At 46.9% G+C, this 23,555-nt stretch overlaps 3 protein-coding genes across 5 annotated transcripts; 1 reads left to right on the top strand and 2 right to left on the bottom strand.

Moving 5' to 3' along the window:
* Positions 1-52: 52 nt before the first annotated feature.
* LOC114787994 (protein THEM6) lies at positions 53-3,138 on the bottom strand. The gene is made up of 3 exons (XM_028976045.1): positions 2,435-3,138; positions 1,613-2,120; positions 53-1,510 (listed from the first exon to the last, which is right to left on the bottom strand). The coding sequence occupies exons 2-3, from the start codon at positions 2,111-2,113 to the stop codon at positions 1,403-1,405; spliced, it is 609 nt and encodes a 202-aa protein (XP_028831878.1). The 5' UTR covers positions 2,114-2,120; positions 2,435-3,138; the 3' UTR covers positions 53-1,402.
* A 6-nt stretch (positions 3,139-3,144) lies between these two features.
* On the bottom strand, positions 3,145-6,391 carry LOC114787995 (protein THEM6-like). 2 transcript variants are annotated; one of them, XM_028976046.1, is made up of 4 exons: positions 5,518-6,391; positions 3,785-4,346; positions 3,470-3,696; positions 3,145-3,196 (listed from the first exon to the last, which is right to left on the bottom strand). In XM_028976046.1, the coding sequence occupies exons 2-3, from the start codon at positions 4,280-4,282 to the stop codon at positions 3,589-3,591; spliced, it is 606 nt and encodes a 201-aa protein (XP_028831879.1). In that variant the 5' UTR covers positions 4,283-4,346; positions 5,518-6,391; the 3' UTR covers positions 3,145-3,196; positions 3,470-3,588. The 2 variants fall into 2 exon arrangements, with proteins under 2 accessions (XP_028831879.1, XP_028831880.1); XM_028976047.1 differs by lacking the exon at positions 5,518-6,391 and having other exon boundaries at positions 3,785-4,686.
* A 5,055-nt stretch (positions 6,392-11,446) lies between these two features.
* On the top strand, positions 11,447-23,473 carry lrrc24 (leucine rich repeat containing 24). 2 transcript variants are annotated; one of them, XM_028976011.1, is made up of 5 exons: positions 11,447-11,678; positions 17,359-17,542; positions 19,939-20,217; positions 21,173-21,341; positions 21,409-23,473. In XM_028976011.1, exons 1-5 carry the CDS (start codon positions 11,491-11,493, stop codon positions 22,599-22,601), a joined length of 2,013 nt encoding a protein of 670 aa, XP_028831844.1. In that variant the 5' UTR covers positions 11,447-11,490; the 3' UTR covers positions 22,602-23,473. The 2 variants fall into 2 exon arrangements, with proteins under 2 accessions (XP_028831844.1, XP_028831845.1); XM_028976012.1 differs by lacking the exon at positions 11,447-11,678 and adding an exon at positions 12,225-12,553.
* Positions 23,474-23,555: the final 82 nt, after the last annotated feature.

Genomic DNA, 23,555 nt, shown 5'->3' with positions numbered 1-23,555 from the left:
TTGCAGTTTGCCTGAAGGAAAAATAAAAAGAACGTACAATGCAGAACACTGGTCAAGTATTCTTCCTCTGTTTATTGGTGTTCCATGCCACATTTTCCAAACCGAGCACCATTTACATACATAAACAGGGCAATTATAACATTTCCAGTGCATTTAACAACCAGTAGCTTAGGCTATAGGCTAGAAGGAAATCTTGACATTTAGTGTCAATTACATATTGTATTCTAAAATCACAAAACACACCATGTTCAAAACTAAAAGAAATTAAATGAACTGAAATAAATATGTTCGGGTTGGGCCAAAAACAAGATGCAAAGGACAAACAGATATACCACAGACATTCAATTAAATAACATCATAGATTCTCTTCCATAAATATTTAGTATGAAACACACTTGCTCCCAATGCTTGTCCCGGGTTGTCACAATGTCTAGTCGTGGCCAAATATGAGCCCCATAAAAATTATGCACCATAAGACCATGAGTACTAGCCATACTCCTGTGCTAGCCAAACATGCTGTTTTAACCCTGCGTACCCCTTATTTGGGGGAAAAAGTACAATATGCAAAAAGAAGATACTAGGCTGAAACAGTAATGCATTCACATGCATTCAGTAAAACTAAAACAGAGAATATGAATCTGAATCATTTGATGGTAGTAGTCCAGTCCAAATGAGCACTTTGTTCACCTTTTACTCAAACAGAGCAGGTCAGGAATTTGTGTTCATCTGGAATTGGTTGCTCGGGTTGGTCAATTTAAGATATTTCTAATATTAATTTATAATTAAACATATTTTCTAAATAAAATAAATATTTCAACTAGGTTCCTTGAAAACGGGCTTAGTATAATTAAGCACCATAATTAAGAGCATTATTTAAAATAAATAAATAAATTGTTCCTCATCATAAGTACAAAGCACATGAGCTGCCATCGTGTTTCCATAATGTAATATATAATATAATGAAATATATACTATGCACGACATAGTGCAAAAAATGACAGATATTCAAGAACATCACCCAGCCCTACTGATCACAGTACAGTACTTGATTTCTCAGTTAGCAGGATTATTATTAAATGTTCTATTACAAACTGTTAAATTGACTTGCCTAACTGAGAAATCCCACTATGTTTTATCCATGCACAGATTTTTTTTTTGTTCAGTCATATTGTGCCTTTGGTCAATCTTTAAGAGACAAAGCTCAAATAAAGGTGCTAATGCATAATCCCTCATGCGGATTTTCCCTAAAACACACACGTCACACATTCAGAGTAATAAGCATTAAACATGTTGGGGGGGGGGTCATGTACACAAACAATGACAGAGTATGACAGAATGACAGAGTAATGCCTTTATAACGATTGTAGGTGGGCTGGCCACCTCAACTGGCCTGCACTCCTCTTTATTTGGTCTTCTCATCCAGTCCACACTCCGCTCTCAGAGCTTGACTGCTGGCTGAGATGAATTCAATCCAGTGCTGGAGGTCTGACGGGATATCAGGACATTCCACCTGAGAAGAATTGCACTATTCAGATAGATGGAAAAATGCGGGCGATCATCTTCTTAAGCATTTTTATTCTACACAACAAATATGATTTAAGACTACGGTCACCTTTCTCTTGCAAAGGAGCTCCAGGATCTTTTCTGGGGTGCTCCGAATGACATTTTGTCTGGAAAGCATAACTGCAGAAATAAAACCATCCTTCTGGGAGATGAACCGCTGCTCCACATAAAATGACTTGTCATCCCAGGTGACAATGCGGCTTCGCAGATCAAAGGCCTCGCCCAGCTCAAGGGACCGGCGGTAGCGGATGGTGCTTGCGCCCACCACCATTGAGGCCCTGAGCGCGTGCACCGCTCTGAACATTCCGCTACGAGTGTAGTACACGAAGCGGGCGAAGTCACACTCCCTCAGGTACCGGGCATTGTTCATGTGGCCCATGTAGTCCAAATCGTGGGGAAGCACCCGACCCACAACCGTTTGCTCCGCGAGGACATCCTTAACCGGGCCCTGCCACCAGGCCTTTACCACCACCCAGATCCCCCGCAAGAAGTACCACACGTCGAGGCTGCCGAACAAGAGGAGCAGCCCAGACAGGACCCACAGCATCATCCCTGGCCTGCGAACAAGACACACCTCATTCCACAACACGAACAGCCAGCAATTCAGACACCAAAGGCGACAGCATGGCAGAGACAGACAGGCATCATAGACCACTTGACAGTCAACTCAGGCCTAGAGGAATGCGGGATGGTAACTAAACTAAGTTGATAACAGTGCAAAGGCTGCCGCTGGATGCTGCAGGGACCCCATAACATCGTCAGAGGAGGTCGTTACAGAAGCTGCGGCTTGTAACAAATCAAAAGAAAGTCAGCACTTATGGAATATAATTGTAAATATGCGTATATTCGGGACGAAATGCGTTTTACTTACAAGGAGCGCGAATCCAGTGCTTGATGTAATAAAAGGTGTGCAATACGCCGGTTCCGGGTGCGGCGTGTGACGTCACTTCCGGGTGTCTGCCGCGGCGTCGGGCAGACTGGCGAGCCTGACGAGTACGCATTAAAATCCACCGGGCCGGTTCGGATGCTCTGTCGCCAGCATGTCACAACTCAGAACCACCAGAGACGAGATCGTTTTAACGTCACTCGGTCGAGCCCGATTTCTTTGACCAATCAGAGGCTGCCGTGAAAGCACGTGACCACCATGTGGGCTTCTGGGCGCATCTGGTTACTACAAGTTCTGACCATCGTGCACTGCGCCTTATAATTAACACGCACACGCTGTAAGGTCGTGGACAGAAGTTATTATTATTAATATTAATTAATTATTAATGCCTTTTATTGAGCTGTTCCATAATAAAAATGTACACTGGCTGTGGCGAGGAATGTCACTGTCATAATTTACAAGAAAAACCTTTGAATTGGTTTTATTGCGAATGTTTAAATGGAGACTTTAAGTTGATTAATTATTAACAATTTTAACAAATCCTTAACAAATCACTGCAGCTGATAATGTAAAAGTAAAAAAGCCATACGTATACAGTGGTGGCCTAGCGGTTAAGGAAGCGACCCCGTAATCAGAAGGTTGCCGGTTCGAATCCCGAGCCGCCAAGGTGCCACTGAGGTGCCACTGAGCAAAGCACCGTCCCCACACACTGCTCCCCGGGCGCTGGTCATGGCTGCCCACTGCTCACTAAAGGGTGATGGGTTAAATGCAGAGGACAAATTTCACTGTGTGCACCGTGTGCTGTGCTGCTGTGTATCACATGTGACAATCACTTCACAATTATTTATTTACAATTACATAAATGCACATTTTACAAAAGCAAGCCTGTGATTGAGTGAATCTGCATACTTTTTCATTTTATATCAGGGTTAAAGTTCTCAAAATCTTTGTGAAAGTCGCTGCACAAATAACACGAACACACAAGCAACTCTGCACCACCAATTTTATTTAGTTACTCACCAAAATAAAATCCATTCATCAGTCCACAATATGAAACTGATGCATGTTACGTTTTCCAGCATGTAAGTCCCCTCACACGTGCAGATATTTGATTTTGGCCATCAGATCCAATTCCACCCTCACTTGCTTCGGTCATCCAGTCCACTCTCTGCTCGTAAGGCCTGGCTGCTGGCCGCAATGAAGTCGATCCAGTGCTGCAAATCCGCTGGGACCTCGGGGCATTCCACCTGAAACGCAAACACAAATCCAGCTCGCAACAGGCAGTTTTGATTCAAGCGAGAAGATTCCGCAACACTACTGGCGTCGTGGACCGACCTTTCTTTTGCACAGGAACTGCAAGATTTTGTCTGGGCTGCTCCGAACGACGTTCTGCTTACAGAACATGACTGCGGACACAAGGCCGTCCTTCCTGGAAACGAAACGCTGCTCCACAAAAAAGGACTTCTCGTCCCAGGTGACTATGCGGCTACGTAGCTGGAAAGCTTCCCCGACACACAGCGCCCTCCTGAGGCGGATGGTGGTCGCCCCGACCACCATCGTGGCCCCCAGGGCTCTGACAGCCTTGAACACCCCATTGCGCATGTAAAGAGAAAAGCGGGCAAAGTCGCACTCCCGCAGGTACCGGGCGTTGTTCATGTGGCACAGGTCCATGTCGCGAGGCAGCACTCGCCCGCCCACTGTCTGCTCGCCCAGGACGTCCCACACCGGGGGCTGAAGCCACGCCCGGGCCACGGCCGCGGCCACGCGCAGGTAGTACCACACGTCCAGGCAGCAGAACAGGAGGAGTAACGCGCCCAGCGCCCACTGCAGCATCGTCCTGCTCGGCGAGATGATCGGCTGCACTATAGGGCCGGTGTGGTCAAGAGCTTTGCTCGTCCTGAGAGAGTGAAGCCATATTTATTCATATGATATCGGCCTTTTTGCATAACAATGGTCTGTGTGTCCTCAGGTGATAGGTGATATTAAATACACTTGAAAATGTATTAATTTTCCTTTGTGACTGAGCGACTCATTCAAACGGCTACGATCTGAGCCTAGGCGATGTAAATTAAGTAGACGATTTGAAAACCCCGGGAATGGAATCGCCTGGTCAAAGCACATGACAATCAGTGCCCTTGGGGGCCAGAAACTAGGAGCATTTATCAGACAGCCTTATCCAGAGCGACTTACAATAAGTAGTTACAGGGACAGTCCCCCCCTAGAGACACTCAGGGTTAAGTGTCTTGCTCAGGGACACAATGGTAGTAAGTGGGGTTTGAATCTGGGTCTTCTGGTTCATAGGCAAGTGCATTACCCACTAGGCCAGCACCACCCTGATATTTTCGGTAGTAGCCTAGTGACACACAATCACCACACTCAAACCCCACTTACTACCATTGTGTCCCTGAGCAAGACACTTAACTCTGAGTGTCTCCAGGGGGGGACTGACTGTATGTCGCTCTGGATAAGGACGTCTGATAAATGCTGTAAATATAAATGTAAATGTATTGAAGGGACATGCGGGGCGGGTTCGGAGAAACCACTGGCAGCAGCCTCTGATCTTCAAGTCGTGTTTTACTGGTCTGACTGGCCTGACACGACTGGACTGCTTCTCATGAGAAAAGGGCTGCAGACATTTTTCACAACCAGAGCACATGGGGAAATATAAAAAGTTGCACTCTTTTTTCCTGCATTAATTTCCTCCTTTCCAGCATAATGCCGAAAGTTGACCAGCACGATTGCAGCCAGTGTCGAGTTGAGCTATATTTCATTTCAGCTACATATATGTTATGTATGTAGTGAAATGAAACAACGTTTCTCCGGAGCCTGGTGCTACATGTAACGTTTAAACAACGTTACACACTGAAATAAAGTGCAGGCAGCGGACACACACAGTAACAAGAGTGACATTTAACCAAAAAACAACAATGAGACAGACTGCGATAAACTAAAGAAATTAATAAAGAAACGGAACAGTGCGGTAATGAGATAATACTCCTCAATATAAGGAGCAGTTGGAGGAGTTTACGGCTCTAGAAAGTGTGTTTCGGCGGCAGTACGGTACTCACGGTGCGCTCGGCGTCAGCGACGCTCACGCAGTCCCCGCCCACCGTGTGACGTAACGACGTCGGCCTTGTCCTGGGCGGAGCCGGTCTTTTCTTTTCTTTTTTTTAAACGGTGTTCTGAAGGGCCGCCGTTTTTTTTACAACGCTTCGCCATGAAACCGGCGTTATGTCATCTAGATTGCGTGCATTTTGCAAAATATTTCATCTGTCTGTTTTCGGTTCTCTGTCTTTCCACGGGACGACCCTCCGCAGAGTCAGCGGCAGGACCAGACAACGTTCCTGGACGTGTGCTGACCAGCTTGTAGACATCTTCATCCTGAGTTCAGTCGTGGTACCAACCTGCCTCAAAATCACCAAGATCATCCCAACTGACTACCGGCCCATAGCACTCACACCCATCATTGTGCGGTGCTTTGACAGGCTGGTTTTGAGGCACACGAAGACCCAGCTCCCACAGAATCTGGATCCGTTTGCCTAACTGTCTCGTCTGCCCTACAAACAACCCTCTCCCACCTCGACAAAACAAAGACACTTAAGCCAGAATGCTGTTTATCGATTTCAGCTCAGCATTCAATGCTGTCATCCCTCAGAAGCTGGTGAGGAAGTTGGACCTTCTGGGAAAAAGGCCTCAGTCTGTGTCTATAGGAAATAACACCTCCAAGGTCCTCAGACTGCTCAGCCCACCGCTGTTCCCTCTGCTGACACACGACAGTTCGAACCACCTCATCAAGTTTGCAGACGACGCAACAGTTCTGGGGCTCATCACCAACAACGATGAGTCTGCCTACAGAGTGGAGATAAAACATCTGTTGGACTGGTGCCGGAGTAACAACCTGACTCCCAGTGTCACCAAGACCAAAGTTCGAACAGTACTGTGCAGCTATTTGCTGTATACAGTTAGGTGGTAGTAGCCTAGTGGGTAACACACTCGCTTTTGAACCAGAAGACCCAGGTTCAAATCCCACTTACTACCATTGTGTCCCTGAGTAAGACACTTAACCCTGAGTGTCTCCAGGGGAACTGTCCCTGTAACTACTGATTGTAAGTTGGAAAAAAAGAATGACATTTTAGGAATTAAATCCCTAGAATTTAGATTAAATAGGGCTCTTATGTATTTGTAAATTTACGTTGCTCAGAATGAATGCCATAAATGTAAGTATATTGGGATTTCTGGTCAGAAAATAGTCAGGAAAACAAAAGAAAAAGCCTGGAATATAGGAAGAAAACAAGCCAGTGGAGAAAGTGTGATGCTTTAGGCAATGCTTTGATGGGTCCTGCATTCATGTGGCTGTTTGCCACAGACCAAGAAAATCCCTTCAACTTTGACGTGTTGACTTGGCCTCCAAATTCTCCTCATCTCAGCCCAGTCAATCATCACACAACTCACAGGACTGAAAGCACCTGACGGCTTGGTGCAATACATAACTCCATCTGCCAGGGACGTTTGGGCTGCTCCACTGGATTCTCTAGACTCTCATAGGAAACCTTCAAACCTTTGTATTTGCAGTTTTCATAAAAGTAGTCAACCTCCCTATTGCAACAAATACAGTATTCAATATTTTATCTAAAACAAGGAGAGAACTTCAGAATCAATGAACACAACAGTGCCACTTTATAACTTTGATATGATTACTAATCGCTGTGGTAACAACATGGAGTTGACTTTGGTGCGAACACAGATTTTTTTTACATAAAAATCTACACCTTTTCTTTATTTTTATGACCATTTACGTTGGTAGATTCTCACTGAAGGCATCAAAACTATGAATGAACACATGTGGAGTTATGTACTTAACAAAAAAAGGTGAAATAACTGAAAACATGTTTTATATTCTAGTTTCTTTGCTCTGATTACTGCTTTGCACACTCTTGCCATTCTCTCGATGAGCTTCAAGAGGTCGTCACCTGAAATGCTTTTCCAACAGTCTTGAAGGAGTTTCCAGAGGTGTTTAGCACTTTTTGGCCCCTTTGCCTTCAGTCTGCGGTCCAGCTCACCCCAAACCATCTGGATTGGGTTCAGGTCCGGTGACTGTGGAGGCCAGGTCTCCACTTTTTGTTAAGTACATAACTCCACATGTGTTCATTCATAGTTTTGATGCCTTCAGTGAGAATCTACCAACGTAAATGGTCATGAAAATAAAGAAAACACATTGAATGAGAATGTAACGAATTAGCTCAAGAGGAAATATCTAGAATTAATTATAACTGGTTATAATTAATAATAGACATTTAGACTAGATTTGGGGATAAGCTGTAGCAGAATTAATGTTACAATTACTTGATCTGTCCGTTCACGGAGCAGATAAATTAATTATCCATCAATTCTGGGAACGATCATCCCCCCCTTTTGGCCAGGAAAGGTAGCTTTCCTGACTCTGCGTGCTAGCAGTAACTTAGCATGTAGCTTAAAAGGTCAACGTTCAGTGACTCAGCTGTGAGCAGCACACAGAAACAAACGATTGTGAATTTAAAGATTTTAATAAACACGGCTATAGCTAACATACAACAATTAGACAAACATATACATACAGGGTAAAGGAAAGTGATGAAAAGAGAATGGCAGTATTACACATCAATTAACCACAGCCTAATGAGAATCGTCAGAGAATTCTTAAGTTCACCTTAAAAAGGGGTTTACACGTGCATCTAAATAGTTACTTGCATTGGTCCTTGTTTCATGTAAGGGAGTCCTGATGCGGTAGGGTCACGATCCTCGATCCTTAGGTCTGGCGCTGGAAGTTCTTCTTGAAGGTAAATTTTGCCAAAAGAGTCAAAGTGTTGAAAGAGGTGTCTCGGAAGGAAGAAGAGAAAATCTGAGCATTCGTGCCTGTGTGACGCTCCTTTTTGAATGTTTTCTGGCACGCCCATCATGTGGCCTGAATAGCCAATCACAAGTGTGACATTTTGGCGGGAGAAGTTCCCTTTGTCTGGGTTTACGACTGACCGGAATGTTTATGGCTGGTCCAGAGAGAGACTGTAGTTTGTTGCAGTTACAATTTCTACCTTATAGGAATTGTATGATGTATTTTGTGATCACATGGTATGCATCACTGTTCCAGTAGTAAAGAGAAGTTCCTTCTGACACCAAGAAAGGGACCTTTAGGAGGTAGGAAAGTAGAGATACACTTATACACTTAATTATAGGTAATTAAAGTTTACCTAATGTACAATAGAAAGTTGTAACTAGTATAATTCATACAAGGGAACGTACACACAACGCGTGCATATACGGGATCCACTTATAATCACATATTCCTAGCACAAGATACAGACAATATGTTTTAAGTGTGTGCGTGATTGTGTATTGCGACGGTGGGGCCAGGTAGGAGGTCTTTGGAATGCTTTGAAGCTTGGAGCCCCGATGAGCAGTTTGCAGACCCCGTCTGTTTCGCATCGTCTTGGTGACAGTGGGGGCAGACGGGACAATCAGGCTGAGGGTCCAGGTTGTAATTTGTATGTAAATGTCAAAGGTTAAAAGGTTCTTTGAAGATCAACCATCTATGATCCTACGCAGACGCTACATTTGTGACAGTGGGGGAAGACGGGACGATCAGAGTGAGGGTCCAGGGTTGTAATTGGTATGTAAATGTCAAAGGTTAAAAGGTTCTTTGAAGATCAACCATCTGTGATCCTACGCAGACGCTACAAGAAGGTGTGTGCAAATGTTTGGCCTGTACTGTACACTGTATGGAACACACACAGAAGGAGAGAGAGAGTTAAATGGGCAGGCCAACACAGTACCACACACAGCGGGACGTCACACACATGCATGAATATACACCCCCCCTTAGAAGTGTATCTAGTGAATTGTGTGTGTTTCCTTTGTAGCTTGTCATTGCTGTGCATTAGAACTTTTTTTAAAAAACCTCTTCAGAGGTTCTTGCTCAGTGTGAAAACGCCAAAACTGATGATTCATGGGAGATGTACAAATGTGCACTGCACCAATTTGTCATTGTCAAATACTCTGACCAGAATGGCAGACTGCGCATCACGTCAAGCGGCGTTACGGTTTATTGTATGATAAAGCAAATGTGGTGCCACGGTGATTTATTCTGCCAGTCAGGTCGTTTATCCTGGGCCGGAAAATGTCAGGCTGCGACCCAGAGCATCCAGTAATGACACCAGCCAGCATTCACATATTTCTTCCAAACCACGATCTGCCTTGTCAAGCGTTGTTTTTCTACAAATCGTCTGATTCTGTTCTGCGGCTTTCTTCTGTATACACATCAAGCTCACCTACAGGTATAATAATGGGAATTTGGTCAAATAAGTGCTGAAGATCATAATGTTCTGGTACAATGGTCAAGCATAAAATATCTCCCAAATCCAATGACATTCACAGGAGCACGACATCTAGAGGACATTCACTTCGCCAACATGTAGGCTTCACACTTTAAAAGGGTCTGTACTCAGTACATAGGTCCCGTATAAGAACATTTGGGGCAGTAGCGGATCTGTAATTGGAAGGTTCGACTTCCAGGGGCAGTGGTGGCCTGGGTGTTCCCTGGGTGATGCTCACTCAGGGTGATGGGATAAATGCAGAGGACAAATTTCACTGTGCTGCTGTGTATCACAAGTGACAATCACTTCACTTCAAACCGCCAAGATGCCACTGAGGAGCCACTGAGCAAAGCACCGTCCCCACACACTGCTCACTAAAGGTTATGGTTAAAAGCAGAGGACACAGTCCGTTGTGTCGCCGTGTGCTGTGCTGCAGTGTTTCACAATTCATAATGTGTTTAATTGCAAAAACCAATAGGCAATTTTTTAAATACACATATAACAGATATTAAAAAAAAAATTGAGGCAGCGTAAAATATCCCTCGGCTCAGTGTGAAGGTCTCCAACTCTGTCCTTGAAGAGCACCAGAGTCTGTGCCAGTGGAGTCTATTACGGCGAGCCGAGTCGAGCACCATCGTACTCTGCGTAAGAGCAGACAAGGCGGGCTCATCACTCACAAAACCAATGACTTAGAGTGCCATCCAATTTACCCAACAAAAGCGCAGAGGGGAACGACTCGGCCCTGCGCAGAGGAGGTGTGATGAATGCGCCGTTAAATTCAAATTAATTAGCGGCCTAATGAAAAGATAATAGCAGGCCAGTGAAGGGCGCCTTTTTTTTTATTAAGGCGTGGACACTCTCAGAAAGTTTCTTTCTCGCGGGCTGGTTTCGCGCTGAGGCTTTTAGCGAATTACGGAGGGCCAGATCTGCGAAATCACAGATCGAAAAATCCCGCCAGTGGGCTCGCGGGCCGCCGTGAAAAGATGGGTGTGTTGTTGTAAAGGTGCGAGTGGGGGCGTGTGTGGGGGGGTGGGGGACACCAGCCGTACGTATGCTGCTGGGACGCGGCGATGTATGCAGCTCACGCCGAGCTGGGAAATCTGTTTAGCAACAGAGACAGCTGTCAGCCTGTCAAAGAAGGCCATTGGGGTGTGTGTGTGTGTGTGTGTGTGTGCATTGGGGGTCTATAATGCTCTTTGTGCCACGATCCTGGCAGCATCTCGGACCCCTTTGGAGATTACCGGCGTGAAAAAACATCTGCCCAGTGCATCTCTGCCCCATGTTATTTCTGTAAAGCTGCCATACATGGTGTCCTTGTTTTTCAAGCATTAATCCCTTTAAGCTCTTTATATTTTCCTCATTCTGACCAGCCTTGTCGGCCTCGAATTACAGGAATTGGCACCATTTTTTTCCCCCCAATAGAACATTTAGAAGCACCGGAGCAACAGAGCGAGACGAACCGCCACATGTGTCTTCAGCCAATCGGAAGCATGAAAGCCCCGGGCAGTAAAAATGTTTCTCATATGCGCTGGAGAGATTTGAATACCAGCGCCACAAAAGCCCCATAAGGGGTATCAGTGGAGACGCCCCGCCCCGTCCCCGCCATCTCCAGACGCTGGGCTCTGATGTTAATTACACTGATCTAGGTCGACGTGTACCATCACAACCCTGGAGCTCTGGAGGGCTTCATTACCAATGCGCGCATGGAGCTGTAGTACACACACACACACACACACACACACACACTGCCATCCAGAAGGCAGAAATTTGGAAAATGTTGTAAATGTGGGTCGGCTAGTCCTGCCACAGCGGGCCTTCATCGTCACGGGGTTTACAGAGGTCGCACGGGGCAGGGATCTGCAGCCATGGGCAACGAAGAAAAGGCAAGTTCGCTCTCCTCCGGTTCCCAGTCGGTTTATAGTCGAGGTCCGTTCGTGTTCGGCGGAACTCGCGCATCCCTTTCAGGGAGATGGAGTGTAGTCATGACAACATGCGGCCTTGACCAGAGAGCACCAGGCTATAGAATCTATTCCCGCGTGTAATGCCGTCATTTGCGGGTTAATTGCGGGTTAGTTAGTTAATTAGTTTAAGATTTACATTTACATTTTACATTTACACCATTTATCAGACGCCCTTATCCAGAGCGACTTACAATCAGGAGTTACAGGGACAGTCTTAAGCGTCTTGCTCAGGGACACAGTGGTAGTAAGTGGGGTTGGAACCTGGGTCTTCTGGTTCATAGGCGAGTGTGTTACCCACTAGGCTACTACCTCCCTATACATACAGATACAGGTTGTCCCTGTATTTATTATTATTGTTATTATTATTATTATTATTATTATTATTATTATGACGTCCAGCTCCGCTTTCCGAACGGAACGAACAATGGCCGTGGGTGAGAGGAGGGGCGCGGCGCAGAGGACGGGGAGGGAGGAGAAGCAATGACGGCAGCCGTCGCCGAGAGGCGAACGCGGCGCGGACGTGCGTGCGTGCGTGCGTGCGTGCGTGCGCGCTGATCGCGGCACAGACCCGACTGTCGGCGGCGCCGGAGAGAAAATGATCCGGACGGGATCCGACGGGCCGGAGCGGAGGACGGCGGCGCGACACGGCGGCCTTTAGGACCCGCGTCCACGCGTTTTACGTTTATTCTGGTTTCGTGGCTCGCCGGGATGCCGAATCTTTGTCTCGACTAAAAAAAAAAAGAAGAAAAAAAAAAAAAAAACAGCGACAGCGACAGTTTTCCCTTCGTTTCTATCAGGTACGTCCCTCTCCGGATGCGCGTCCCCCTTCGTCCGCGACATCATGCGACGTGGTGGCCTCGGGTGCGTGCTGGAGCCGTGTCATCACCGGGGCAGGTGCCGGCGACGCGACGTGACGCGACGTGACGGGCAACTTTACGCCCGGAGTAAAAGCCCCGATGCCCTGCCCTGCCCTGCCCTGCCTCGGCACGGCTGCTCCTTGGTCGTGTGTTCTGTAGCGTGTGTGCGACTTTTTTTGGATCGTTTTATGCATATAACCCCCCTTTTAAAGTCAGTCCAGGGGAGGCAGAGGGGGGAAATCAATAGGCGGGAATACAGCAGAGAGATTAATGTCCATAAGCTGCTTTGGGACTGGGCTGTGGGAATAAAATCACACAGTGGGCCGTGTCAGGTTGGCACCTCGGTGTCCTGAGATCCAAACTGGATTTCAAAAAAAAAAAAGAAGAAGAAGAATGTGTAGTCCCCGCCGTAAAATAATTCCAAGCATCACGGGCCAAATGTAGTATGGATACTTATCAAAAGTGGGCGAGACCTTGGTGATAACAGTAATGACCATTATCCAGAGGGCCTGCAGATAGCCGGCCTCCACGGTGCCAGATTAAAGGGTGCCGATGTATCGAGTGTCATCGGGTCCAGATCTGCTCGACTGTGTGTCTCCGGCGGGCCCGTGATGCCGTGTTGTGGCACCATGTGCTTGCGGGGATAGGCGAACTGCGAGTGTGTGTGTGTGTGAATAAAACATGCAGATCTCATGCTATTAATCCTATAAGTGGATCCGAAGTGGAGCACGGTGGACTCCGGCGTCCAGCGCTCATATCCGGCTCCGCGGGGGCAAGCCCTGTAATTAAAGAGTGTCACTTGCTCTGGATAAGAGTGTCATCTTAGATTAGCTCTCGTACCCCCCTTTTTTTTCCATTCTGATATCTGATATGAACATTTCAAGTCTGTGTCCATCCTTGAGGCTCATTGTGAAGAGGTACGCGTCACCTCCTTGACGTCTTGTGTATCTCGTCCCCCGAGGCTCTGTCCTGACCCCTCGCTTGCAGACTTAAGCCAGCCAGTGCGCTTTCATACAGCAGAAATCGATGGGAGTCGGCCGCAGCCGGACGAGGCCGTGATGGAAAAAAAAAAAAAACGAGGAAATCAATGCCGATCCATCGGCGGGGCCTACAGCCGGCTCCCGGCGCGCCAGTGTAGGTGCGAGGCGGCGGATTTGCTCCGCGCTCAGGTGCGGACGCCGCAGACGTGCTGCGGGTCAGCCGATCGATCGCCGGTTAGGAGCCGAGCTTTATTCAGATGGGCCCCGTGGAGCCGGAGCCAGCTAATTGCCACGTGCCCTGATTCCACCGAACGCCGCAACCCGAGGAGCGGCCACAAATAGACACGCGTGGCAGCCCGGCTTCAGGACACCAAATGTCACATTTAGATGGTCGTTACATTTACATTTTACATTTACGCCCTTATCCAGATCGACTTACTATCAGTAGTTACAGGGACAGTCCCCCCCCTGGAGACACTCAGGGTTTAGTGTCTTAAACAGCACCTTAACCTCGTTTTTTTATTTAAAATCCTAAATTTTACATAAAAAAAGTGAAGCAAAGTGGAATATCCATAGAATTTTTAATTCTAGCCTGGTCTACCTCTATGTACCATCCGACCTCTACAACTGATATATAATGCAGCAGCACGACTGATCTTCAAACTTCCTAAATTCTCCCTCACCACCCCTCTGCTACGTTCCCTCCACTGGCTCCCAGTAGCGTCAAAATACTGACGCTGGCCTACAAAGCCAAACATGGAGTAGCCCCATCCTACCTCACAGCCCTTATTACACCTCGCACTGCACCTCGTTTACTCCGAGCCTCCAGTACTGCTCGCCTGGTCCCTCCATCTCTGAAGGTAAAAGGAAGACGTTCATCTAGACTCTTCTCCGTCTCGGCCCCTCGGTGGTGGAATGAGCTTCCCCTCGAGGTCAGAAGTGCTGCTTGTGCACCGTGAGCCACTGGTGTGCCGTACCAAAGCGGGGCGCCCACTCTCTGTTGTTTCCATGACAACATGAGGCATGGCCTGTGATGGCCATAGGACAGTGCACACAATTTAGAGTCTCTCTCTCTCTCTCCTTCCCCCGGCTGAGATGCAGACTCACAAATTACAGAGCAATTGCTGTTGTAGTTCCTTTACGGTTTGTGATACACAAATGAGCAAAGCACACGGAAGCTGCCACGTCCATCACTGTGAATTTCCGTCAGGGAGCCTCGGTGCGACATTATCAATGTGATCATCTTATTCTCCATTGGGAAGTGCCATTTATTTATTGGACATGAGAGCGGATGATGCATGGACAAGATTTGTTAAGTGAAGAATGGTTGTAAGGCGGGACTGTTCAATAAATCACATTTGGCAGGTGCAGTCGTTGAAACCACGAGAGACTCGGTTGAAGAAAAAAAAAGTAGGAGAGATGCTGTGTCCTGGTCTTACGAAGGCTCTGATGTTTTTGAGTCTCCTTACCACTTAGCACTGTGTGAAGAAAAATGTGATGTGTGGACAACTTTATTAACCACTGATCCGGATTATGTGTGGTTTTGAAGGGATTAAAGAAAGATGACATATTTTCTGAAGAGGACAATGCACAACACTGCAGTTGAAATTTTCTAGAGATAGAGGAACAAGGGCCCAACGTCCCAGCATCACAGTCATGGATATAAATGCATTTCCTCTAACGATATAACAAAATAATAATAATAAATGCTTTTCCAACAGTCTTGAAGGAGTTCCCAGAGGTGTTTAGCACTTGTTGGCCACTTTGCCTTCACTCTGCGGTCCAGCTCACCCCAAACCATCTGGATTGGGTTCAGGTCCGGTGACTGTGGAGGCCAGGTCTCCACTTTTTGTTATGTACACAACTCCACATGTGTTCATTCATAGTTTTTATGCCATCCATGAGAATCTACCAGCGTAAATGGTCATGAAGATAAAGAAAACACATTGAATGAGAAGGTGTGTCCAAACTTTTGGCCTGTACTGTATATACATTGCACCAATTTTACCACATTAATTTACTGATTAATTGAATTCCAAAATGAGATTCCAAAATGAAATGGATCTATCTACAAACCCCCTGAGCAATGGCAATCACTAGGCAACTTGTGTCATAATAAATGTGATAAGATGGAATAATCTTTCAAGCTATGTCAGAGGTCCAGGATTGTGAGATATCGTCACTACCAGGATTCATCTCAGTCAATCAGAATGCCAGGTTGCTCTTAAATGTGGTATAATATGGTATAATGCAACACATTTTTATGCTTTCATCAATGGTAAAAACATACTTGTACGTTTTTCTAATAGAGCGAATCAGTGTGGATGGAATGTGTGGTGAGAGTTTGGGACTTTAATCACTTTTGTGCGCAGACACTGCCATCTGTTCTCGCCCTCCCTCGCTCTCTATATCACACACACACACGCATACGCATTCCTTCTCTCTTCCTGGGTTCATATTATCATTCGATCTGCTATCCTCTCATCTTTTAATGGGACTGAAATAGAGCTAAGGCTACTTAATTACTTATCATCATTCATTTAAATTCTGTGAGTATGGTGGTATTAGATAAATAGCATTATGGCATTAAAACAGTGTTCAATGATTATATGATGATTAGTTTCTTTTTATTTTTAGTTTTTGATGTGGCAGTTCTGAAAATCTGGGCCGTAATTGCTGACATTTCTAGCGCGACATCATTCTAAGCAGAACCTCGTCTTGTCAAATGGAGCACAGAAGTAAATGGTTCTTTCTCTGGTTCTCTTCCATTGTGAGGCGATTCACGTAGCATAAGGAAAGCTTGGGGAAAGCAAACCTCATTCAAAATTAATCTTATTTCCCCCCTTTTCTCTCAAACAAAAGGAGACCAGCATTATTTTTCCAGAGGGCTGGAGAGAGCTGAATATCCATTGAAAAGTCTGGCGTTTATCTTTCTCCCTGTTTCAGGACTGATAAAAAGGAAGCTTTTGTAGGTCGCATTATGTTAATCTAGACTAATATCCTAACAAATGCAGACCAAATTAAGCCCTGGCTTCGACGTATTTGCATATTGTTTAAGGCTCATTACTCAGCGTTGCACTGAGAGGGAAAACTGCGCAGAGACGAGGTTTAACGCTCTTCGTTTTTCCACCTTTAATTCAGCCCATTATTGTTTCTCAGGAACTCTGTAGGAATTTGGTATCCTGCATCCACAACTGGTGCGTTTCATTGGCCAGGTCAGTGTCCTCTACACAACGTGTGCACTGCGACCTCAGCTGGCCCAGGAAGAGATCAGAAACTCTGATTGTCATGTTACAAAAAATTTCGAATCCCGATCCACCAAGGTGCCACTGAGCAAAGCACCGTCCCCACACACTGCTCCCCGGGCACCTGTCATGGCTGCCCACTGCTCACCAGGGTGATGGGTTAAATGCGGAGGACAAATTTCACTGTGTGCACTATGTGCTGTGCTGCTGTGTATCACATGTGACAATCACTTCACTTTTTTTTTTAGCGCTGTGGGCCCTTCAGTCCAGGCTGAAATACTCTCTCTCTCTCTCTCTGTATATATGTATATAAGTGTGTGTGTATGTGTGTGTATATATATATATATATCAAAATCTTCATTACTTTGTGTCTTTATCCTGTCACTCTCTCTGCTGCTATGAGTTCATTTTCCTGTTCACATAACTTTGTCCCTCATGCATTATATATCCTGTTAAATGTCACTGCTACCCTGCCACTCCCCCCCTTGCTCTCTGAGGTTTCTTTGTGTCTTTTCCCTAGGGTCTTTCATTCTTATTCTGAGATGGTTCTCCGAAAGATCTCCTTGCTAGCCGTGTCCGTCTTTGCTCTGTCGACTGTCGCCTCTCTCGGCTGTCCTAATGGCTGCCGCTGCTACAGCCTCACCGTGGAGTGTGGCTCCATCGGACTGAAGGAGATTCCACGCGGCATTCCTTCCACGACGCAGGTGAAAGTCATATCTCATCCAGACACCAATGCGCGAAGCCAGCCAATCAGTGGCATGGCCGTGGACGCTTAGTTCCACCCGAGCAGATCCAGGCTGCACTGGCATCGCGGCTTTCTACTTGATAAAATATGAAACGCACTAATAGCCTGCTGTCACCGCCGTAGGTTTTCGTGCATAAATCAATCATGTGCTTAATGCTCAGCTGTAACTACAAATTATAATTCACGGTCATATTTTTTATTTATATAATTTTTTGCCACAGCCGCTAATGCATTCCAGCCTCATTACACCGGCAATAAACAAATACCACAAACACGGCTCAAGGGGACTGGCAGCAATTCATAGGCAGATTCACTTCGTTTTCACTTCTACATTTTAAGAGCACGTTCGTCCAGGGCTCTTTACAACAGATTTTGAATATGCATGAGGTGGGCTTGCATAAACCTGTGGCTCCACCCACATTTAAAATAACCCCCAAGGAAGCGCCTCTGGGCCGTTATGTAAGCGCTACGGAGCTCTGAATGACTCCATAGGCGCCTAATCAATTTTCACCCCTTCAACACAAGCCCCACTGCTCTTTCTTAGGCCCATTGATCTGTTTACACTCCTTAGTGCTGCCTGTGCTGGCCCCTAAAGCTCTGAAGAGTTCGTGTCTGACACGCTGGAGTGCCTTATTTATGCTGATTCAAGTTCGCTTTCAAGCCTTAACCACAAATGCTTTCCTTCTGTTTAAAAGATGTGCGCAGATACTCAACCTTCAGCTGGCAAATAATCTGAATTATTATTATTCTACATCAACCCCCTTATTCATACAGTAACTACAGCCATCTGCAATACAATTATTTCCTCTTCTTCAATATGGAGTAGGTCCCCAAAGCCATCATCAGCAGATCTGAAAGTTGTGCACATCCATGCTCAGTGAGATTGAGATGTTGAGAATTTGAAGGACATGCACAGCAATGCACACACATTTGATGTTCAGGTAAATGTGATTCATCAGGCTGGAACAGCTTCTTTCTTTGCTCCATTGTCCAGTTCAGTCAGTGGATACCTGACCTGAATCCGGAGCCACCAAGGTGAGAGAAGTACCGCCCCCACATACTGCTCCCCAGGCGCCTTTAATGGCTGCCCACTGCTCACCAATGGGGATGGTTTAAAGCTGAGGACACATTTAATTGCGTGCACTGTGTGCTATCACGATGGGAATCACTTCACTTTTACTTAAAATCACTAAAAGCAACTAAAAAGTAAAAATAAGCTAAAATTCAAACATCTCATAATGTGTCAAAAAAAACAGGGTGAAGAGATGGAGTTCCAAACGGAATTGAAAAACTGACAGACAGGAGACTTGTCGAATAGCGGTAATGTGCTCAAACTTCCGAGTGCCAGATAAAAGATGAGCTGCAGCATTTTGTACTCTATGGAGTTGCATTATGGAAGAAGCACCGACCCCTGTATAAAGTGCATTGCAGTAATCCATCTGAGTGATGACAAAAGCATGTATTACTGCATCAAAATGCTGCCGGGAAAGAATAGTCTTTAATTTAGACAGCTGCCTCAATTGGAAGAAGTTTGATTTAATGATTGCTTCAATCAGGCTTAAGTTCAGCATGTAGTTTGACCCCCAAATTCATGGCAATTGGCTTATTATACTGGGTTAAGAGCTATCCAAGCATCATCAAGACATTTAAATTAGATCTGGCAGTCATCAGCATAAAAGTACAATTTGAAGCAATGCTTTTTAGTATAAAACCAAGAGGGAGTAAATACGAATAAAAGAGTAGAGGGCCAAAAACTGAGTCCTGTGGCACACCATACAAGAGAGGAGCGGAGGACGACGCATGGTCACCAAGACTGACACAAAAAGTTCACTCTGCCAAGTTCTCGATGCTACCCACTGCTCCAAAAGAGAAAGAAAAATGGCACGATCCACTGTATCAAATGCAGCTGTCAAATCTAAAAGCACAAGAACACCTCAGTCGTCGGAGTCAGTATCTAAAAGTATGTCATAAAAAAATATGTATATATTTATATATAACCTCACTCAGTGATGTGTAAGGATTTAGTCAGAACTGCTTTTACCTTTTTAAAGCAATTTGAGCCGGTCTGTATGCCCCGCATTCTTCAGCGAGCCTCGGTCAGCCATGATTCTGTGGGTAGGTCCTTACCACTGCAGACAAGGAACATCCAAGACCTGTATATCCCAGATAATCGATGATATTCCATTGACCCATCAAGAGAACTAAATGGCTTTTTGGTGTATATAGAATGGGTGTCTAAACCCACAGCTCAGAGTTTTGAATAATGTTCGTTTGTTAATGTTCATTTCACTATTATATGTTTACTATTACTATTGTTGATCTATTTTCCTATAACACTTTTTGTCTTTCTGTCAGACAATATTCCTCCAGGACAACACCATTGGACAGATTCGACTGCAGGACCTGTCAGGCCTGGGTCAGCTGCACTATCTGTACCTGCAGAACAACACCATCACCACGCTGGAGCCGGGATCCTTCCAGAACCAAGCTCACCTGCTGGAGCTCGCCCTCAACGGGAACCGCATCCACCTGATCAGTGCAGATGTCTTCCGCGGACTGGACCACCTGCGGATACTCTACTTGGCCGGGAACCAGATCACCCGCCTGCTTGACTACACCTTCCGTGGGCTACAGGTGTGTCCATAGCAGGTGGCTGGAGAGAGTGACACCAAGGGCTGGGGTAGTAAAGCCAAAAAGGGGGCTGGTATTCATCATTACCATTACCTTTGGCCAGTGAGGCGGTAGGTGGCTGATAACCTCTTTTACCCTGTGTCCACTCAAAACTGGAGTCTTATGGGGACCCAGTGGGTTAAAACGGGTTATAGAGTGAAAATGTCTCCCTGCGTTTTCGTGTGGACAGCGCAAACACAACCTCCAACCTGACCACGGGGAAAAAGTGAATGCTGGTGAACAACAGTGTATTCCTCATGCTTGATACAACGCTGAGGAGAAGTAGACGTGACTTACAGGTGTGGGGGGGTTAAAGTAGCTCAATATTTTCAGGTCGTTCTCTGGGTCTCCATGTGGATTTTTTAGAAACCGACACTCTGTTTTAGAAGAAAACATTCTCGTGTGGACAGGGGCCTTGAAGAGACCTCTGTGGGGTATCCAATGAAACCACTTGGAAACCACTGGATAGGTGTTTCAAATACTTTTTATTTGCTAAAGTCTGGTAACGTGGAGCGCTGATGAAATTACAGCTCTTTTAGCTATATGGACGTCCAAAAAAAATCAACCAAAATTTTAAAAGTGGACAAAAAAAAGAATTAATAAAGAACTTAAAGTCGCAAAGAAAGATAACAGGGACAAAAATAAATCCAATTTGGTTGGATCTCTGTTTAGTGGGCGTGTCCTGTGATGTATTATAATGCGGCTCCCGCTGAACTCCTGACTAGTGTAAACATGGACCGGTTCTCGGTTGGTTCCCGGTTCACCACCGGCCGAGCACCAGACACCAGCACCAGCGTAGTGGAAAGGAGGTCATAAAGTGATCATAAAACAGAATGAGGGCTGATTCTCCTGGTCCTGCATGGGGCCTAGTAAAGTTTATGACGTAGTAAAGACTGGTCTGTGGTCTTTATCTCCTCAGCGACTCCAGGAGCTCCACCTGCAGGAGAATAGCGTGGAGCTGCTTGGCGAGCAGGCGCTGGTTGGCCTCTCCTCCCTGGCCCTGCTGGACCTGAGCAGGAACAACCTGCGTACTCTCAGCCCCGCCTCCCTCAGACCGCTGGTCAGCCTCCAGGTGCTCCGTGTCACGGGTAAGGGCACGCTTTGGGTTATGGCGAATCAGGTGGGCGTCCCCTCACGAACCCCCTCTGTCCGTAGACAACCCCTGGCGCTGTGACTGCGCGCTCCACTGGCTGCGGAGCTGGATAAACGAGGAGGGCCAGCGGCTGCTGAGCTCGTCCGAGCGCCGTCTGCTTTGCGCCGAGCCTCCCCGCCTCTCCCACCTCAGCCTGGTGGAAGTTCCCGCCAACAGCCTGGTTTGCATCCCGCCTGTGGTTCAGCTGGAGCCGAGCCACCTCACGGTCCGCCTGGGCGAGAGTCTCCGTGTCTCCTGCCAGGCTTCAGGCTACCCACAGCCTCAGGTCACCTGGAGAAAGGCCTCCCATGGCAAGGCCCAGCTTTCCCCTCGAGGCTTGGTGCAGGAGGTGGGACTGGAGGGGGACATGAGGCCAGGGGGCAGGGTGGCGACTGCCCGTCCCGGAGGGAAGGGTGGGGCAGGGGTCCATGGCTCCATGCTCGGAACCGATGAAGTGGGTGACAATGAGAACTTTGGCCCCGACACGGGCAGCGGCATGCTGTTTCTGAGCAATGTGACGGTGGCGCATGCTGGCCGCTACGAATGTGAAGCATGGAATCCTGGAGGTGTGGCCCGCGTGACCTTCCACCTCTCCGTGAACATGTCCTCATCTTCCTCCCCCTCAGGGCTATGGCCCCGCCTGCATTCCTCCTCATCTTCCTCATCCTCTTCTTATTACAACCCTTCTTCCATTGACGTGAGCCAGGAACCTCTGTACGAGCTGGAGAGCATGGACTTCAATGCTCTGGGCACCGCCACCCAGACGGCCATCGCGGTGGGCATCTCGCTGCTGGCGCTCACCGCCCTGCTGCTGCTGTGCATGATCTACAGCCGCCACCGGCAGCGGCAGAAGGAGGAAGGCGGCTACGGCGCCAGCAAAGAGGAAAGCATCCTCTACGTCAACGACTACTCGGACGGGCCCACCACCTTCGCCCAGCTGGAGGAGTACCGCGACGAGAGAGGCCACGAGATGTACGTGCTGAACCGCTCCAAACCCGTCCTTCCCCCGCCACCAACATGTCCCCAGCAGGGCCCTCTGCCCCCCGCCGAGTCGCTCCAGAGCCAAGGGACGCTCAGCCCGGGCCGGGCAGCGGGCGTGGTGCCTCGGAGGGCTCCTGCAGAAGGTGGAGAAGGTCCCCCGCCAGACCCCGAAGGGCTTTTCATCAACCAGAGTCTGCTGTTTGATACACAGATTGCCTATGAGATCCACTGTTAAGCAGTGAGCGTGGACGGATAAGGGACGGATCCGGTGTCTTCTCCCCCTTTTCCTGTTTCGGAGCGCAGCGGGATGGCGACTGAACTCGTGAACTTGTTCACAGGGGCCACTGGCGTTCCCGAGAGGTCGTGACTGACGGAACCGAGGTGGACATGAAGTGAGGTTTAAGCTGTTATGTGCGTCCCGATTCTCATTGCCATGCGTCTGAAGACTTGTCTCAGTCAGGAGCAAACTTTTTACCAAAAGACCGAGTTAACAGCCAAAGCTTTTACACAGGATTTTTTGAGAATGAATGCGCACACTGTGGAATGTCAGGAAGCAGCGTAGGGCTTTTACGTCGTTTATGAAAGGTGGCGAGGTCAGACTCCATTTTATGAAATTTGTATTCTTCTTCCGAATGACGCTTGTACGTACGTTTGAACAGTTCTCTTTGCCGCTTGTGTACGAACGTATGTGTCGGTCCTTCTGTGTTCGAGAGAGGACAGGTGGGGGTGAACATGTGCCACCTGAGCTGGTGTCCTCAATACAGCCAACGTGATTGACGTTTTTGCTTACACTTGACCTCTGTCCCAAAACCACTGTGAGTAATGATGTAGTCAGCGGATTCTCATCAGTGTAAACCCGCTTTTTTCCCCCTCAGCTTTATAAGGAAAGTAAAAGTTCCCTACATGCTTTTGCTCCTCAGCATCGTACAGTTAAATAAGGCAGAGTTAATTCACAGCCACTTCAGATCCAGCCGCATAAGCTTTTAAATATTTGAATTCTCCCATTCAGTAAAACATTTAAAAACATTTTTATGTTCATGTCTTACGCTCAGTAACTGTCTGTGTCTGGCTTTCTATTTGAACCTAATAAAATATACGTTTACTACACCTGCACATCTGTGTGTATGTGTGTGTGTGTGTGTGTGTGTGTGTGTTCAGGTGTGGACAAGCTCAGAAGTGAAAATGCAGC

Source organism: Denticeps clupeoides, chromosome 4 (genome assembly GCF_900700375.1).
Source record: "Denticeps clupeoides chromosome 4, fDenClu1.1, whole genome shotgun sequence".
Taxonomy (NCBI): domain Eukaryota; kingdom Metazoa; phylum Chordata; class Actinopteri; order Clupeiformes; family Denticipitidae; genus Denticeps; species Denticeps clupeoides.
This window is presented reverse-complemented; position numbering and strand designations above follow the sequence as displayed.

Coding starts and splice junctions, on each gene's coding strand:
- LOC114787994 (XM_028976045.1), bottom strand. CDS start 2,113: ATGATGCTGTGGGTCCTGTCTGGGCTGCTCCTCTTGTTCGGCAGCCTC. Junction 1,511..1,612: donor AGCTCCTTTGCAAGAGAAAG/GTGACCGTAGTC, acceptor AATTCTTCTCAG/GTGGAATGTCCTGATATCCC.
- LOC114787995 (XM_028976046.1), bottom strand. CDS start 4,282: ATGCTGCAGTGGGCGCTGGGCGCGTTACTCCTCCTGTTCTGCTGCCTG. Junction 3,697..3,784: donor AGTTCCTGTGCAAAAGAAAG/GTCGGTCCACGA, acceptor TTTGCGTTTCAG/GTGGAATGCCCCGAGGTCCC.
- lrrc24 (XM_028976011.1), top strand. CDS start 11,491: ATGCGCGCATGGAGCTGTAGTACACACACACACACACACACACACACA. Junction 17,543..19,938: donor GCATTCCTTCCACGACGCAG/GTGAAAGTCATA, acceptor TCTTTCTGTCAG/ACAATATTCCTCCAGGACAA. Junction 20,218..21,172: donor ACACCTTCCGTGGGCTACAG/GTGTGTCCATAG, acceptor TTATCTCCTCAG/CGACTCCAGGAGCTCCACCT.